The sequence below is a fragment of the Mastigoproctus giganteus genome, chromosome 3 (genome assembly GCF_048544385.1).
Source record: "Mastigoproctus giganteus isolate SK-2022 chromosome 3, ASM4854438v1, whole genome shotgun sequence".
Lineage (NCBI taxonomy): Eukaryota > Metazoa > Arthropoda > Arachnida > Uropygi > Thelyphonidae > Mastigoproctus > Mastigoproctus giganteus.
The window spans coordinates 92,914,242-92,932,611 of NC_143577.1; the positions used below are offsets into that span (position 1 = coordinate 92,914,242).

The following is an 18,370-nucleotide window of genomic DNA, read 5'->3' on the forward strand; positions in this document are numbered from 1 at the left end:
GACCACATGGAAGTAGATATCCATTGCAGTGTGCTTTTTGCATGCTGGAATGGGTATAGAAAAGCACTACAAAAATAGATTGAGATCCTGTCCATTTTTCACAAACCTTTCAAATGTTTTGCCATCAGCAGCAAAAGATGTTTTTCTGCAATTTTCTTTTTTGTTAGTTGTTGGTGCATCAGCTTCTGTGGCCATAATGCACCTCCCAAAGTTTTTGCATTTTTACTCTGATCCAAGACTGAGGCAGGATTCGAACCCACGACCTTTGGATTACCAGGCAGGCACTTTACCCACCTGGCTAGCCTGGTCGGCTCTGCAGTTTTCATTGTTGTTATTATTAGTATTGGCCATGTGATAAGAAAAGCACAGGGATTTTGCTGCATCAGCAAAAAAAATAATAATAAAACAACCTATTGAAACACCTTAGATCAGCAGTGTTAATTCTTTCAGCCACTAGTGATATAGGGTGTTGCAATTTTGCAGTATAATGAACAAATCAATTCCTTGTTATTATTTGTATGGTGCATAGTCATTATTATTATTAATATAGTTCATTAGAACATATTTCATTGTTGAGTGGGCTTAAAAAATCAGAATAACTCAGGTGACTGAGATTAGCCAACTACAGCCATGACTAAAGCTTATAAGAAACCAAATCTCTGACAGTTCAAACCTCCAAGCCAGTGGAAAAACCACTAAATTTTTACGGGGAACTTATCTGCATTGACAACGCAATTAAAAGTGTGATGTTTTGGCTCCTTGTGCTCTCTTTCAGAGATGCCATAATTTTACTTTAATCTCAATCAATAATGACCAAGTTCAACATTTCTTCTTGGCATCTCTTTGACCCCCTACATCCTCACAAAGCAGGCTTCTGGCCAACAGACTTGGTTGGTCTCAATTTTAAGACATTTGAAATTTTGTATCCCCTACTAGGACTAAAAACTATGGTCAAATGTAGCTCACAGTTGCATTCAGGAGAAAACAAGTGGCTCATAAAACTTTCAAAGATTCCCCCTCACAGATGCCCTACTCCAACACCTGTGATATGAGAAAACCCTTTCAAGAGCTGAAGCAAGTGTCCTTAGACAAGTTTATCTCTCAACAGGTTAAGAATGTCAAAAGGATCTTTTCCTTCACAAACACAAATTCTCCTACTTCTTGTCAATCTGAATGAATGAGCTGATTTCATTTTCAGCTATGATGACTCACTTTTTTTTTTTTTTTTTTTTTTTTTTTGATTTGGTAGTTGTTGGCGCATCGGCTTCTGTGGCCATATTGCACCTCCGAAGGTTTTTGCAGTACTTTGATCCAAACCCGAGGCGGGAATCGAACCCGCGACCTTGGGGTTGCCGGGCAGGTACTTTACCCACTCGGCTAGCCTGGTCGGCTATGATGACTCACATGCTCAAGCAGCTAGCTTTTGCCAGAGGATATTCACCTCACTTCTTTCAGCCTTTCTCCTGTAGAATGAAGTAATCAATGAAAAAAATGCCATGACAAGTAAAGCAATCATGGGTGTTGATCTTATTCCAACTTTTGCAAAAGTGGCCAACTTACTCACATTAATGATGCTAACTGTAATAGGTCTACTATCTCTGAAAGCTAGTACAGATACAGAATTATTTCAGTTCCCAAGGTGGCATCTCCAAAAAACAGTATCTGATTTAAAACCTATTGGTGTTTCACTTCCATTTCTAAAATGGATTGAGGAATTTCTGTATGAGACACTTGCTGATTATATCCATGATGGGACCCCAATCAATTCATTGTGTATTTAAAGATAACTTTACTGTTACTTGCTTGCAGTCACTTATACAGAAGATCCTCACAGAACACTGAACAGAATATACATGCCATCTTTCTTTATCTCACAGATGCATGTCATACAGTATAAACTGAGCATTTGCTCTAGCTTTTCAAGAGCTAGTCTAGGATATTTATAATGGAATGTTTTTAATTTTCTTGAACAGCTTCTGTTAGTAAGACACATACTTCACAGAAACTAGCAAGACAGTCATTAGACTAAATAAAATATAAGTGCAGACTACCATAAGGAGGAACCCACAGCTATTTTAGTCCCATTTATAGTAACATCCTCCTCCTCCTTCCCAGTAGTATACCTAGGGAGGGTTCAGGGTGAGCATTTGCTCCCCCATGACATTTTTGCCTTCTGTGGAAGTGTGCACAATTTCTTGACAGGGAAATAGACCATATTACAAACAGACAGTAAACACACCTATTTTGTCACCTTTGCTCCCTCTCAAGAAAAACCTGGGCCCTCCTTTCTGCTCATATGTAGATGACATCTTTCATGCTTTTTATATATTCAGAAACTCCTCAGCCTCACTGAGCCCTTCTAATCTAAAGTTAATAAGCAACTGGAAAAATTCATTTTTTCCTTGCCATCAACCCCAAGAAATCAAAATATGTATGTCATTTTCTTTCTAGGTTATAAAACTCCTGCTCTTGGCCCCCACTATTAATGGCCATCACTTTAACCCTTCATTTTATATTTTGTTTCTAGGTGTTAGGTTTTGTTAGGTTTCTAGGTTTTGTTCTTGACTCAAAGCTAAGCTCATCAGACCAAATTTCCTATCTCCATTCAAAAGCATTCAGAGCATTTTGTAATTGAAATATGGATCACTGCTGAACACACAACACCCTTATAATCTCTAATAAGCATGTAAGTGTAAATAAATCTGAAAAAAATTTGTATAATTGGAGGTGACTAGAATGGTAAGGATAAGAGGAAAAAAGTAATGTAGAGATGAAAGAAGGTTAATATCCTAAAAGTTATGATGAATTAAGAAAATTATGGGCTGAATTTGCAAAGCCAAATTTGGAGGTGAAGGAATGGTAAAGTAAAATTATTAATACAAATGATTAAACAAAATAAAGTAAAATCTGGTGGAGCTGTCATCAGATATGGATGGGCAAATTTAGTTGTAAGTCAAATAGAGGGAAGGCAAAAATGCAAAGTCTAATGTCAGCGGAAGTAAATATTGATACATGGTTAGGTAATTCATCAGAGGACTACACCCAACAGGAATTGCATTTCTATACTTATCCATAACAGTAGAAGAAATGTGAAATAAAGGCAAAAAGAAAAAGGTTAACACATTCTTTTACAGTGTGCACAGGGTAGTCCCAATGCAGTGGCAATGGTATGAAAATTATTAAGGTAAGGATAAGGCTAAAAATATACATATAATTAAGCGTTTTAAGAGGGGGAAAGAAGTATTTTGAAATATATGTAGAATTTTGGGTAAATTCAAGAAAAAAAAATATATATTTTAGTGTCGGAATTTTGTGATGATAATAAGAATTAAAATAATTTATGGTTGGAATTTAAAATAAATAGTAACAAGCACATGGTATAGGGAGAGGTATTAAATTGAGGATGGGGTAGGGATGAAGATGTAATTAAATAAAGACGAAAATAGCAATAAAATGAGGATAGTTGGAACATTCATATATGGTTGAGTGTATATCAACATTCCAACTATCCCCTGATAAATTACCTAACCATGTATCAGTATTTACTTCTGCTGACAGACTTTGTATTTTTGCCTTCCCTCTATTCAACCTATAACTAAATTTGCCCACCCATATCTGATGACAGCTCCACCACTTTTTATTTTACTTTATTTTGTTTAATCATTTATATTAATAATTTTACTTTTCAGTTCCTTCACCTCCAAATTTGGCTTTGCAAATTCAGTCCATAATTTTCTTAATTCATCATAACTTTTAGGATATTAACCTTCTTTTGCCGTTTTCATATCTATATTAATTCTTTTTTCCTACGATCCTTACCAGTCTAGTCCCTGGCACTTTGTGTAATTCTCATCTCCATCTATATGAACTTTTTTTCAGATTTATTTACACTTACATGCTTATATACTTTTGCATCCTTTACTGCTGCTTTGTGCATTTTGGTGCATTTGTCATACCTTGTTTATTCATTTTTGTTTTTTATTTTTCCATCAACTGTTACTTTGACTTTAAATAACATTTAATATATATATATATATATATATATATATATATAAAGTTAATTATGTTGGATATTATCATAGTATTACTTATGCTTAATGCTAATCTTGTTAGATTTTAATATATTTATTTATTATTTATTTTTTTTATGAAATCATTTGTGCAATGTTAATGCCAATTGGACATTATACATGCCTGTAATTATAATTATCTATAACCACAATAAGTTGAACATATAGATAATTATATATATACAAAAGTACATTAATGCCTATCTGGTATATTTTATCTATTATGCCTCTGTGATTTGGTCTGTGATTTCTATGTTTTCTTTGAAGAAAATTTAGAGTATTGAATATTGGGTTCTAAAATGAAATGTTCTCCACAAATATAAATTTGTGGGAAATGTGTTTTGTATTCATCCTCACTTATGCTCTTTGATTTTGGTGTTACAGGACTGAAAATTTAGTTATAAAATTTCATGTGCTATCTACACAATGTTTTGCTCTTTTAGGTATGATCCTATAAGAGCAAAACAAATTTTTTCCCTGAATATTAACAAGTAAATTTTTAAATAAAACCATGGTTGCAGTTTGGTTTCTATGCTACCTTGGGGCATAGCTTGAAGTAGAGCATAACAAACCAATCAACCTCTCAGGAACTGATTGGTGTGGCATGCTCTACTGTGGAAATTATGTCAACTTGAAGGCATGCTTGGGGAGAGCCACTTGGTTTCTGAATAAGAATAATTTGTATTTATTATTTGCAAATTGAATGAATTTTAGATATTTTAATGATTTTGTAAACAAAAAGTTTTTAAAAGATGTATTAGCCTTATAAGAGAACATGTCACAGATGGAAATAACTATTCAAATATATGCTAGATGGTGGAAGCCTGCTATCTGGCATATATTATTTATTAGCTATACATTGGATTGGAATCAATTAATTTTGTTTGTGATCTTTAATTTAATGCCTTAAAAGATTACTAAATATGATTTCCAGAAATAAATTAGATGCTACTGAAAAAAAAAAGAATATCGCATCTTTTCAATACCTTTTAATTTATAATTATTTATGTATCTATACTTATTAATAAAATTTTGTAATATCATAATTCAGATTTGGGTTTAATATTTTAAACAGCTGGCAGTGAAATACACTTTGCGAATTCAGCCTGCTGTGCATCAGCCTCTCCTTTATGACTTATGTGGATCAACATTGGGTCTGATATTTGACCTTGGAGTACCTAGTACCTCAATAATCATAGAACCAATTCTTAATGTGACATCACAAAATGTTGGAGGATTGTGTCCTGGAATTCTAGCTATTAGATCAAATGTGACAAGAGGCTTCACTTGTGGAGAAGGAGAAGTACTCAATTCTGCAAAAGGGGGAGATATCCCAAATTGCTGTATGTAATAAAATCTATTTTCATAATATTAGTTATTTTTGGAGTATTATATGTTTAAAATTGCATTACACACACACACACACACACACACACACACATATATATGAGGGGGTATCAAAAAGTTTGTACCCTTACCTAGAAATAAAAGTCCTAGAAGGGTGAAACTTCACACGAATTTTAATCCTTTTCTATGTACTCTCGATGTATAGTAACACATTCCTTCCATCTATGGATCAGTTGTTTAATGCCTTGATCATAGAAGTCTGCATGTTTTTCCTGAAACACGATTCCACTTCTTTGACGACTTCCTGAGATGAATCAAAGTGGCATGCAAATCAAATCCATGCACTGCTTTCTTCATTGCACATGAAGCATTTGTCGTCATTTGTCACCAACCGATCAAAAAAGTTCACATCCGCATTACACAAATCCAACAGTTGGCAAAAACATTGCATTTGACATTGCTTCTGCAAAAGCATCAGCAATCTTGGAACCCATCGTGCGGAGACTTCAAACATGTACAGATGGTCATGTAAAATGCTGTGAGCAGACCCATAACTAATTCCTATTGCATTTGCAATTAAATGAATTAAATGCAATTAAATGAGCAGCACCAGCTGCTCAACCTTTGCAGCCATCTCACTGTCTGTGGATGTCGATGGCCTTCCTTCTCTTGGCTCATCCAAGACTTGTACGACTGAACTGGAACTCCCATTTCCACTTTTGACAGTTTCACTGGATGGACAAGTTGTTGTTTGGTTTTTAGGAGCATTAGCAACTAAGGCCATATTGCTCCAGGATATGCGGTGGTCATTCCTTAACCTTTCCGCATCCTCCGTATTTGGTGGTGACGGGCTCGAACCCCGGTCTAATCAAGAAGCGTGTGCTACGCACTGCTGCTCCTTCCCACCTGGCTACGGAGGCGCCACTGGATGGACAATTCTGCCCATACACAGCTTTGATTTCTTCATCAATTTCCTGAGCTTTCTTGCCTGCAAATGCAGGAACTTGATCACTGCTGGATACCCCACTTTGTCAACCATAGCATCCTTCCTCAGATTCTGGGCTCCACCTTTGGTGTACGATCACCTATAGGTATGAAATTTCATACATTAGTTACTGAATATGTAGTCAACTTATATTAAAAACGCCATCTTCCTACTGATGATTTATCTAGGTCAAGGTACATATGTAACCATACGTATTTACTTATTTTTAATAACTGTATTATATTGTAATCAAAATGGAAATTTAATCTTTAATACTTTGGACTTAAAATTCACAATTAATAATTATTGTAATATAATTCAAATTTGTAACCCTTTCTATTTTGCTACCACCCCTAACAGCATGGTCTGATGATGGGTGTCAGTAAGATGCCTGAAATATCCTTAAATATATAGTGGTTTAGGCGATAGGCTTAATTTTCTTAATTTATCCTATTATGCGATAAGCTTAATAAACTATATTATTAATATCATGTAGTATATGAGTAGTTATTAAATATAGTAATTAATCTTCAAAGAGATGATTATCTTATTGTAAGGCAATGGTAGGCAACATCTGGAATGATGCATACAAGTTTGGAAATCTCATTTTAGGAAGGATGTGGTTCTGTTGAAATGGGCACAGAGAAAAGATTGATTGAGTGTCCAAAAGTATATTCTTACTAATAAAGCCTTGGGTTCCATAAATTGCATTCTCTGGAAAATAGGCATCTCCATATTGACCTTAGTGGGGCATATAAGGTAATTTAAATGGTTAAGTAAACTGAATGCTGATGGCATCTGTACTCTAAGACAATATGCAAACAAGGAATCATATTTCCATTCGGCCAAAGAATAACTGATCATTGGAAAAGCCTTCCACTTAAGGTTGTGTAAATAGTTTGAATAAATTTAAAGTTTTGGACAGATTATTGGAAGGTGTGGGCAAATATATATGTAATTATATTTTTTGTTGATGCTGTTCAAGTCTTGCTTCCTTGCATAATGCCACTACTTAACTTGTAAAAGAATATAAATTAATGTTTTTATGAAATTATTTCACAATTGTAATTTAGTTCAACATGGGAATAAATAATTTACTATTTTTATTATTTTTTTAATTGAAAAATGTTAATTTCAAGGTATTTTCTCAATTAAGTTGTAGTGCTGGAATAATGTCAAAGTTTCATGCAATAAATGTCTCTACAAATTTAAATTTGGCAGTAATTAATAATATCATGTTTTTATTTTGTGATCTATTTTTACTGATCTATTTTTAAAATTTAAGCATGATTAATAAACCATTTCATTAAACTAACAAGTATTTCTAGTGGCCATAAAACACAACATTTTACGATAACTTGAATTATTATTAAAAAAATAACAAATAAATAACATTAATAACTATTGAAATCTACTAATAAAAGATCAAACATCAGTGTAATATAAGCACATTTCAAAATACTAAATACTTTTGCTCAAAACTTAAGGTTAAAGTTCATCTCTTGTCATGTTATAAAGCCTCTCCTGAACTATTACAGATTAATTAAGTAAAAATAAAATAACACTGACAGAAACTACTCTCGTGATTTTTTAAAATTATTATTTTGGGGAGAATGGGGTGAATAGACCTAACAAATATTGTTCGTTTTTACTTTTATCAAGTCTTTTTTAGCAGGGGGAGGGCTGAAGTCTTTTCATTCTTTTTCCCCAAGAATCCATTTTTTTTCTCCAAGCTTCTACATTTGCATTTGTCATATTTAATTCAGTTGATGCTAATAGAATACAGATTTCAAAAATGACTTAATTTTTTCTATTAGCATAAAATACTTTGACCTTACATAAAATATTGCCAAATAAGACCATTCTCTCCAGAGCAGAAAACTAATCCAGCACTTTATGCCATGTCATGAAATTAAACACAGTGAACTTAACTGCTATATAAAAAAGAACCATATCACACTATTGGTACAATAATGTAATTCCAGAGGCTTGGCAAAGGTGAATAAAAGCACCTACACTGGTACTTTAGTGAAAATTTCTGCACTTTCATTTCATTTCCTCACATACTTATATGTCACACATATAAGTATGTGAGGAAAGAGTTGGAATCTAATTAGTCAGGGTGGGATTGGTAGCATTTCAAAAAATTGGAATCTCTAAAGACATGGAATTAAAAACAATACCACTTGGAATTCTGATACAAAACTAACTTCTGTTCTTGTGTCACCTTTTTACACTCTCGTTCCACTTGTGTTTTTCATTCTGCATAGAAACTTGCTCATGTCCAGCAATTTTATAAATAAATAAAATAAAAAGGTGACAAATTACTCCATTTTGATTATAATTCCATTGAACTAGCTTCAGCTCTTCCCAGATTAATGGAGAAATCCATCAACTGTCAGCCCAAAATCTCTTGAAACCTTTCACCTGGTTAATTAATTACAACCAATACAGGTTCTGTCAGTACTCATCCACTTGACTTAGGTTACTCATTGGACAAATCTGATACAAAAATTGAGGAAAACACAGGAATAGGAAAATTTACAGGAAAAACTCCTAACACTTTTAATCATGTGACACAAAAGTCTTCTAAACAACATCTATTTTAAATAAATTTGATGAATTTGAGGTGCTCATGAAGACATCAAAGGCAGATATTGTTAGGATATCAGAGACTGGGTGTCACACATATAAGAAATGCAAAATTGGAATTTGGGGAGTACAATGTGTACAGAAAGGATAGACAGGATAGAAATGGAGAAGGGGGTCATACTGCTAATTAAGAAACACAAAATCTAAAGAAGTGCATCCAGTTGACATGGGTGGACAGTGCAGTGTTGAATCAGCCTGGTGTGACATAAGCACTGAGAAAGAAAAGTTGAGAGTAGGTTTGTTTTTTATTTAGTTGTTGGCTCATCGGCTTCTGTGGCCAGAATGCACCTCCCAAGTTTTTTGCAGTACTGTGATCCAAGCCCGAGGCGGGATTCGAACCCGCGATCTTTGGGTTGCCAGGTAGGCACTTTACCCACCCGGCTACCCCAGTCGGCTGTTGAGAGTAGCAGTGTGTTGTAGGCCTAATGACTCTGATTAGTACAACAAACAATTCTACTGAGAAATACAGTGATACAATAAATCAGAATGTCTTCTAATAGGGGATTTTAACTTCCCAGATATAGACTGGAACTTGTGGGTTGGTCACTCACAAACTAGCACAAACTATTTATGCATTAAGAATCTGCAGATAAAGGAACCACTAGGTGGCAGTGATCACAGTGTACTGATGTGGGATTTACTCAAAGATGTAACTACCATCAGGGTTAAAGGGAGGGCTATTTGCTTTTGCTTTCATAAAGGTGACTATAGTGGTCTCAGACAGTTTTTAAATTCTATACAATGGGACCAACTGATGATGTTACCAACCACAAATTCTAAATGAGAAGCACTTAAGAAATTAATCTTGGAAGCTACTAGGCTTTTCATGCCAACTAAGAAATGCTGTTCAAGGTTTAGGCCTAAATGGATGTCAGATGGACTAAGGAAACTTGTGGCAGAGAAGAAAAATGCATGGGACGCATATAAATTATCAGGGGACACAGATGCCTATGGTAGATATAAAACAGTCTGTAATCAAGTGACAAAGGAGGTTAGGCAAGCAAAGGCAGATGACGGGAAATCTTTGGCAAAGGATATAAAGAAAAACAGTAAAGACTTCTTTACTTATGAAAACTCTACAAGGAAGGGGGTGAATCAGATTGGTCCACTTGATATCAATGGTTTGAATGTTGATAATTCTGCTCAGGTAGCTGACAAACTGAATGAGTATTTTGCATCTACATTCACACAGGAGGAGTTATTCAGGGAGGGGGAATGCAAGAAGTTTTATCAAACCCTGGCAGGGAGCTAAATAATTTTGTAATAATTGTGAGCAAAGTGGAGGAGAAATTGCTGAAGTTAAACATAAGGAAGGCATCTGGGGTGGACCTATCCATTTATATTAAAGGAAGCAGCAAAGGAAGTAAGCAGGCCCTTAGCCATGATTATGAGGGCATCCTTGGACTCAGGGGAGGTCCCACAGACTGGAGATGTGCAAATGTATCCCCAATTCACAGAGGGGGATTGTAAGGTGACACGAGTAATTACAGACCTGGTAGTTTAACTTCTGTTGTGGGGAAAATAATGGAATCACTGGTTAAAGAAGCACTGCAGGATCATCTAGACAAGACTGCAGCATGGGTTTGTTAAAGGGAAGTCTTGTTTGACCAATTTTATTGGATTCTATAGTATGATGTTGTCATAAAGGAACTGGATGCAAAAAATAATTTTGATAGCATATACTTGGATTTTAGGAGAGCTTTTGATGCTGTTGCACATGGAAGACTGCTGTACAACTTGGAGTGGTATGACATTAAGGGCAATTTGCTACAATGGATAAAAGGATGGATGAGTGGGAGAAGACAAAGTTGTAATCAATGGACTGCTCTTCTTGTTCTAATGTTGGGCCCATTGTTGTTTTCTGTATTTATCAATGATATTGATGAAGGTATAATATCAGGCTTGTCCAAGTTTGCAGATGATATGAAGGTTGGTAGGGTTGTTAATGACAGTAAGGATGGTATGCTACTGCAACAGGACCTAGAAAAGTTGAGCAGATAGGCTGAGAGGTGGCAACTGTGACACCACAGTTGCCACCTCTCAGGTGGCAACTGTGTTTAACATTGACAAATGCAAAGTACTGCATATGGCTAGCAGTAACCCCAGAGTAACATACCAACTGTGCAGTGCTTCCTTTAGGGTTGTGGAGAATGAATGAAAAGGATCTGGTGGTAATTGAGCAGTCAGATATGAAGTTTTCTGAGCAGTGCAGACAGACTGCAAGAGTAGCTCATGGGGTTTTGTCAATGATATATAGAAATTTTGCTAGCAGGGATAAGGAGTTGATTACCCTCTTGTACAAGGCAATGATCGGACAACGCCTTGAGTACTGCATACAGATCTGGAGGCCTCATTTTAGGAAAGATGTTGCGCTACTAGAACAAGTATAGAGAAGGGCAATGAGATTAGTAAGTGGAACAAAGGGTTGCTGTTATGAAGATAGGCTTAACTTCTGCAAATTGCAGCCTCTGGAGACTAGGCACCTGCAAGGTGATCTGATTCAGGTGTATACGGTCTTGAAGGGTCTAAGCAAGCTCAATGCTGATGGGATTCTTCCTCTTACTCACATTCCGCACCTGAGGGGGCATAAATTCAAATTGAGGAAAGACAGTTGTAGAATAGATATACGGAAATTTGCCTTTAGCCAGTGGGTGGTTGATTGCTGGAACAAACTTCCTTCTGTATTTTGTCAATGAAGTTGACAGCTTATATAAATTCAAGGCTAAACAAGACAATCTTTTGGAGTAAATGAATGGGTGAAACGGGAAGAGGTTTTTTTTTTTTTTTTTTGGCTGATGCTAAATAATCTTGCTCTCTTGCATTGCATCATATGCCTCTGCTAATGCTAATGTATGGCCTTTTGTTTTTTGCAGTGGCTAGCTAGTTTTCTCTCCTAATGCTCACTGTGAGCAATGCTAAATGGCTCTCTGCCTACCAATTTCTGAACTACCATTGGAGTTCCACAAGGTTCTATTTTTTTTCCCACTCTTTTACTTCTGTATATTAATGGGCTTTCATTGACTGGAAATCTTATTCATAGTTTTGCTGATAACAGCACATTTCACTTTCCAGTTTGAGAAACCCTGCTCTCCATAAATAACTTCAGCTTCTAGAAAATTCATACATTTTTAGTTCATCAGTGTTCTAGTTGAACAGGGACTTCCATGGTTGGTTTGCTTTCCATACATTTGTATTTTGGTCAGGCCATAACCAAAATACAACTGTTTGGGATTCATAGTAGGTAATTCCACCCCTGACGAAATGTTACTTGTTTCTCCAAAATGTTTTGTGCTATTTTTCTTTGTTGACTGAATTAGATTTTATACACATGTATGGAACCCTTGCCTCATTCTGGCTGCAACTACACCATCCTTTGCAGGATTCTAAGTAGCTAATTCCACTCCTGATGAAATGTTACTCGGTTCTCCAATACAGTGTGTTATTTTTCTTTGTACACTGAGTGTCATCATTTGCTTTCAGGCAAGTGTTCCATACATGTGTATGGAACCCATCTGGCTGCAGCTGCACCATACTTTGCAGGGTTCTATGAGTATTTTCCCTCAGTGAATGTTGGCTCTTGTTGGTTAATTTATTTAGTTTGTTTAATTACAACTTGATTGCCAGTAGTAGTAGCAGCACCAGCATAACCTATTGTAGTTAGCAGCAAATTTTCAGGTAATAAAAAACGTTGTTAATTTAATTTGGTAACACTTTCTGCCCTAATTCCATTGAAATAATAATTAAAAATCTCTGATAAGCGTATGTAATACAATTTAATTATGTCCTATAAACCACAACTTATGTGATTACTGACCTTATTCAGTAATCACATAAGTTGTGGAGCTGAGTCAAAGACAATGTCTACAAAAATAATCCACACACACACACACACACTCTAGAAGAATTGGACTGCAACAGATCCACATTAGGCATGCTTTCTCTTTTGTTCTTATCATAATGTGATCAGTTAACATTTTTTGTGACAAATTAAGTCAAATCAAAGAATAAAGAGAATCAGTTGCTAAAACTCTTTTACTCAAAGTCAGTTGGATTTTCATGGGTTCTCATTTAAAATGATCACCCTGTATTTTATATGTTAGGTCAAATCTCTGCTGTCTGTTATGTTTGGGTTTGCATGACACCAGAGAGCATGCAGTCCATTGTTGATCATGTGGCCATTCATAATGACTATAGTTGAGTTACTCTCTTTGTGATTTGTATGACTATCTCAAACACAACAAACTGAATCTTTTTTGAAAATTTATGAATATTTCAAATTACACATTCACTTTTATGTCTATATATTGCTTTGTTACATAATGTAAGATGAAAAAATTTGAGTTCAGATTTTTATTTATTCGTTTTTTATTAATAGTGCACTGCCCAGCTGGAAGCTTTGCTTCAAATGATGAAGCCTGTAAATTCTGTCCCCATGGATTCTATCAAGACACAACTAGACAAGGTGCTTGTAAGTCTTGCCCAGAAGGAACCTACACTAAGCAGGAGGGAAGCAAGAGTGTAACAGATTGTATCTGTAAGTATTTTTTAAAGATAACTTAAGTCTTAAATCATATATTATGTCACTTTCCAGTACTGTCTGGTGTAATCATAAGTTGGAACTTTGCTAGGATAATTTATTCATGTAATGTTGATGAGTTTTCTGAAAATAAAATATTAATTTGCAAAGTAAAAGATGAAACTGGAGATAAACAATCTGATTTTTTAAGTTTATTGCAAGTTCATTTTACAAGTTAATACTTTACAGCAAACACTTGAGTGCTGACTGTGAAAAAAATTGGAAATTATTATTTTTTAAGCAAGAGTTGGTTTCTTTTTATCATTCAGAAGTTTGGGCTCATTATTCAGAACTTTATTAATGCTCATACTAGGGGGCTTCACTCGCTGCACTTGCTTCTTTTGATAAAATATACTTACAGAATACTTACAGAAGCTTTTGACTCTGTGTGTATCTCTCCATCAGTTATGAATACATAAATACGTTACTATATCTATATAATATTGGTGCAGATACACCATAGACAACTCTTAAAGAAAAACTATGATTGCAGTGTGAAAGGCATCATTTCATCTGCATCTCATATTGTGCTCATCCTTTACAATGAGTTACCATGTATTGTATTACCTTGAATAGGTAACGCTTCACTAATAGATAAAGTTATTGTCACTTATTCTTGTTGGGCACCACCCAGACAGGACCTTTTCAAAGCTAGCTGGCTTTTCATCGGTAGGTGACTTTCACACTATGATTGTAGTTTTTCTTTAATAGTTATTGATGGTATATCTACACATATATTACATAGATATAGAATCCCAAACTCTTAAAATATTATGCCTTGTTGCATTTAGTTTATTTAAATAAATATGTTACACATGGAAATCAAGAATGGTACCACATGGTCATGTTAGATAAACATAGTGTGTGACCACTCTTAAACAGAAGTTTGTTTTAACACAATAAAACAAGCTGCTGTTATGTATTTTTGTATTTGTTACATATTACTATGTAACCTGCATCCCTCTTCCCCCATTGACTGAATAAATATCATTAGGAGGAAAATTATTTTAATGAAATAATTTAATAAATTAAAAAAAAAAGATATAGTGTGACAGCTAATGCAGATAAAAGAATACTAAACTATTGCTTGATGGTAATTTGCACATTCTGTTTCATTTTAGCACTCATTTGACATGGCTATCCAAGGCTCACTTTGCATTTAGCAAATTCTCTTGTTTGTATACTTGGCAGAAATTGTTGTATGTAATCTTTTTGGGTGTATCAGTGCTATTCAGCCACACCAAAATTTAGCAGAACATTACTCATTTTTGTGCCTCAAAGACATGTGTTATGCATTTCAGTTATTTTTATTCCACAAAATAAACCTTCATAAGTTAGAAAGGTGTATCAGACTAGATGGATAATATGTTTGTAATCAATGGTGAGCTATGAATATTTTAACAATGAGCTCGCAGTTTTTCCGACTTTCTACCGAGTAAATTTGATCGGTCACGGAAGTGCCGTCATCCGTAGCTTCCACCAGAGGTGTTTCCCACGCTCGCACTACTGGTAGTGTGATTAGAGTGTGTGATGCATTTTTCATGACCGGTATGATATCTTGAGTCAGGAGCGGATTCAGGGGGGTGGACAGATGGGGCTTATTATCCCCTTAACCATGCGTATAATTGTATATGTATAATGTTTCTAGGTCTATCTAAAAAAAACCTTAAAAACCTGGTCATCATGCTCCCCTTATGATGATATCTGGATACAATAGTGTCTGGAGTTCTAACTTTTTTTAGAATTTTTGACTAGTATGACATCACAATCATACTTCCTGAGGTTACTACTGCAGTAAGTTTTATTGCAACAAGCATGTATTCTTGTTTTTATACTCCGGCATAAAAACAAGAATGACCACCAGGCCAGTGGAGTTTACCAGAAATCAATCAATACAGATGCTAATCATATTTAGCAGTCATGGGCTTGAACCCCAGTCCACTCAAAGAGTATGTGCAACTGCACTCGCACTCCTGACCACTCAGCTACATCATTTGTCATATGACTGCAACAGTACAAGTGACTGGTCATATGACTGCAACAGTACAAGTGACTGTTCATATGACTGCAACAATACAAATATTTGTCAACAATTTCTTTTTTTTTCATCTCACATTTTCATTACATTCCATTATTAGGTGCGATATTTGGAGAGAGACAATGTTTTCTTTCCCCACTGTTCGAAATAGTCATTGTAAATTGCAGGAATATTTGTCCAAGTTGGATCTGATGGCGTCATATCCTGAAATACATTACCGATTTCTATATTCCATGATTGAGTCAGTTCTTTAAGTCTGAGTGGAACAGGTCTGTTTTCCTGTTTTCATTTGGTTTACTATTATAAAATGACTCCCATTCGGTATGGTACAAGCATCTCCAATTAGGGCGAGAAGGAAGACTACAAATTTTTGCGGCATACAGAAGAAGTAATGCTTTCCTCTGGAGATGTAATGGAGGTTTGCGGGCTTCGGTGTAAATACTGTGAACTGGGGAGGTTTTGAAAGTCCCTTAGAGAAACTCTCAGAGCTCTGTGCTGGATCGTGTTTAACTGCTCTAAAGTACTTTTCCTCACAGAGTCATACACTGGACAGCCAATGTCCAAGCGGGACACGATGAAGCTCTATAAAGATGGATAAAGATATGTCAATCACGCCCCATGACCCCCCCCCCAGAGGATATTTGACTTCTTCAAATAGATGGATCAAAGATAGGCCACATGTGCTGGAAAGTTTAGTTTTCTATTAGGCACCAGGCCAAGAAAGTGGACAGCGTGAGCAAGAGGAATCAAAACATTGTTCATCTTTAGCTCAGGATCAGGATGAAGTGACCGTAATTTTCAGATGTGAGTAGTGGTGGATTTTTGCTCAGCAAGGTGGTATCCATTATGTATGGTTAAGTGTTGAGAAAAATATCAAAAATTTGGAGCTTAAATTGAATGTTATTGGGCATACTAGTCTGAGGTCTATAAATCATTGACTCTGACTGGGTCTACAGTAAAGACAATTCTTAAGGATATTGAGAAAATTTCAAATTGTAGGAAAATTACAGTTCCTTTAAATTTCTAAAATAAAGCAAGTTGTTATTGGTTAGGACACTTTTGGCAAATGATTACTTTAATCATAGTGCATCAAGATTAAGTAAGAGTGGGGCTCCAATCAAGATGGAATGAATGGCTCTTAAACATTATAGTTAGGATAAATATCACATGCCTACAAATATTTTGCTAATTTAGGAGAAGGCTGGTAGTTTATATTACTCAGAGTCTGATTATGTGCTTTTAATATAAACAAGGGATGATTTAATAGATCCAGAAAATGTTATTCTCTGCATAATATTTGTGTTTAAGGGTATCCTGAGCTTCAAGTTATGAGTTAAGTTGTTGAAGTCATTGATGGAAAGTGGTTACATATCCTCCAATAAGTGTCAACATTGATAATGGGCCTCTTTTTTTTAAATTCAGTGATTTATTACCTTCATTTATAGAAAACAATAGTCAGTGCCAGATATTAAAGTATGTAAGAATTAATATCTTATTTTAGAAATTAATACTTATTTTATGTGTTATTACCTGAAAGTTCTCAAACATACTATATTAAACATACTATATTTCTTATGTTAAGGTTAAGAAATATAGCTTACTTTATTATTCAAAGAAACCCTCTGAGGTTAGTTGCGTGACAGTGTTAGCCATATAGTGCAAGGAAGCACAAGCTTTTGCTCCATCAGCCAAAAAGAAAATAATAATAAATAAATAATGGAATACCTATGGGATTTCCCTCATCACTTAGATCCAGCTGACCTTTGAATTTCCTCAAACTGTCTCAGCCTCACCCACGCACAGAAACAACTTATTTCAGTAATTAATAAACTGCTGGCTAAAAGAAAACTTCCTACAATCTAGAAATATATAATCTATAATCTAAACCTCTTCACCCATAATTTAATTTTTAGCTCTTAGTTCTGATATTTAGAACAATGAAAATTCCACTTTCATTCATTTTACTATCTATCAGTACCGTATAACCTCGGTCAAGTCCTTTCTAAGGTGCCTAATTATCAAGCTCTTTTCTCATAATATGGCCATTCTTTTGCTTTTGTCACCAAGCACATTTCCCATCTTTGGACTCTTTCACACACTTTTTTTTTAGGTGCAATCACCATACTTGACCATAGTATCCCAAGTGCAATCTTACAGTTGTCTTATCCAGTGATATTGCTCTCTTATTGAACAAGCAAATGTTCAATAAATCATTGATAGGACATCATGGGTACTCCTCTTTTCCTGCCTGTGTTGCATGAACAATATCATGTCTGCCCTTATTGCAACATTTCTAAATCCCTTTCTTCATCTACTTTTTTAATTCAACCTCACTAGGCATATTAGTTTTTTTTGGCATTGTTATTCCCCAAGCATAAGACCTTGAATTTTTCTGCATAAAAACATAGCTGCCACTTTCTTGGCTATCCCTGAAGCCCACCTAAGTCATCCCGAAGAAATGCTGCTTGACTGTAATCATTATATACTCTCCCAATTTTGACACCCTCTATTGCCGTCATTCAAGAAAATTAGAAATAAGTCCCAGTACTGATCCTTGAGGCCCCACTTCTTATATTAGCTCAGTATGAAGAGTAACCATTAATCACAACCTTGTGCCTATCTTACAGTCCATATAAGTATGAACCATATCAGTCCCAATATGTTCTGGCTTAAACAATGTTAACATTATTTCCAACATCCAA

General features: G+C 35.2%; 1 protein-coding gene across 1 annotated transcript in view; it reads left to right on the forward strand.

Annotated features, from left to right (window-relative positions):
- LOC150088154 (uncharacterized) overlaps window positions 1–18,370 on the forward strand; it is a 611,850-nt gene that overhangs the window by 352,829 nt on the left and 240,651 nt on the right. The window contains exons 31-32 of the mRNA XM_090369355.1: window positions 5,146–5,413; window positions 13,430–13,588. Of these exons, the coding sequence (XP_090225481.1) occupies window positions 5,146–5,413; window positions 13,430–13,588 (427 nt within the window). The remainder of the gene's footprint in view (window positions 1–5,145; window positions 5,414–13,429; window positions 13,589–18,370) is intronic.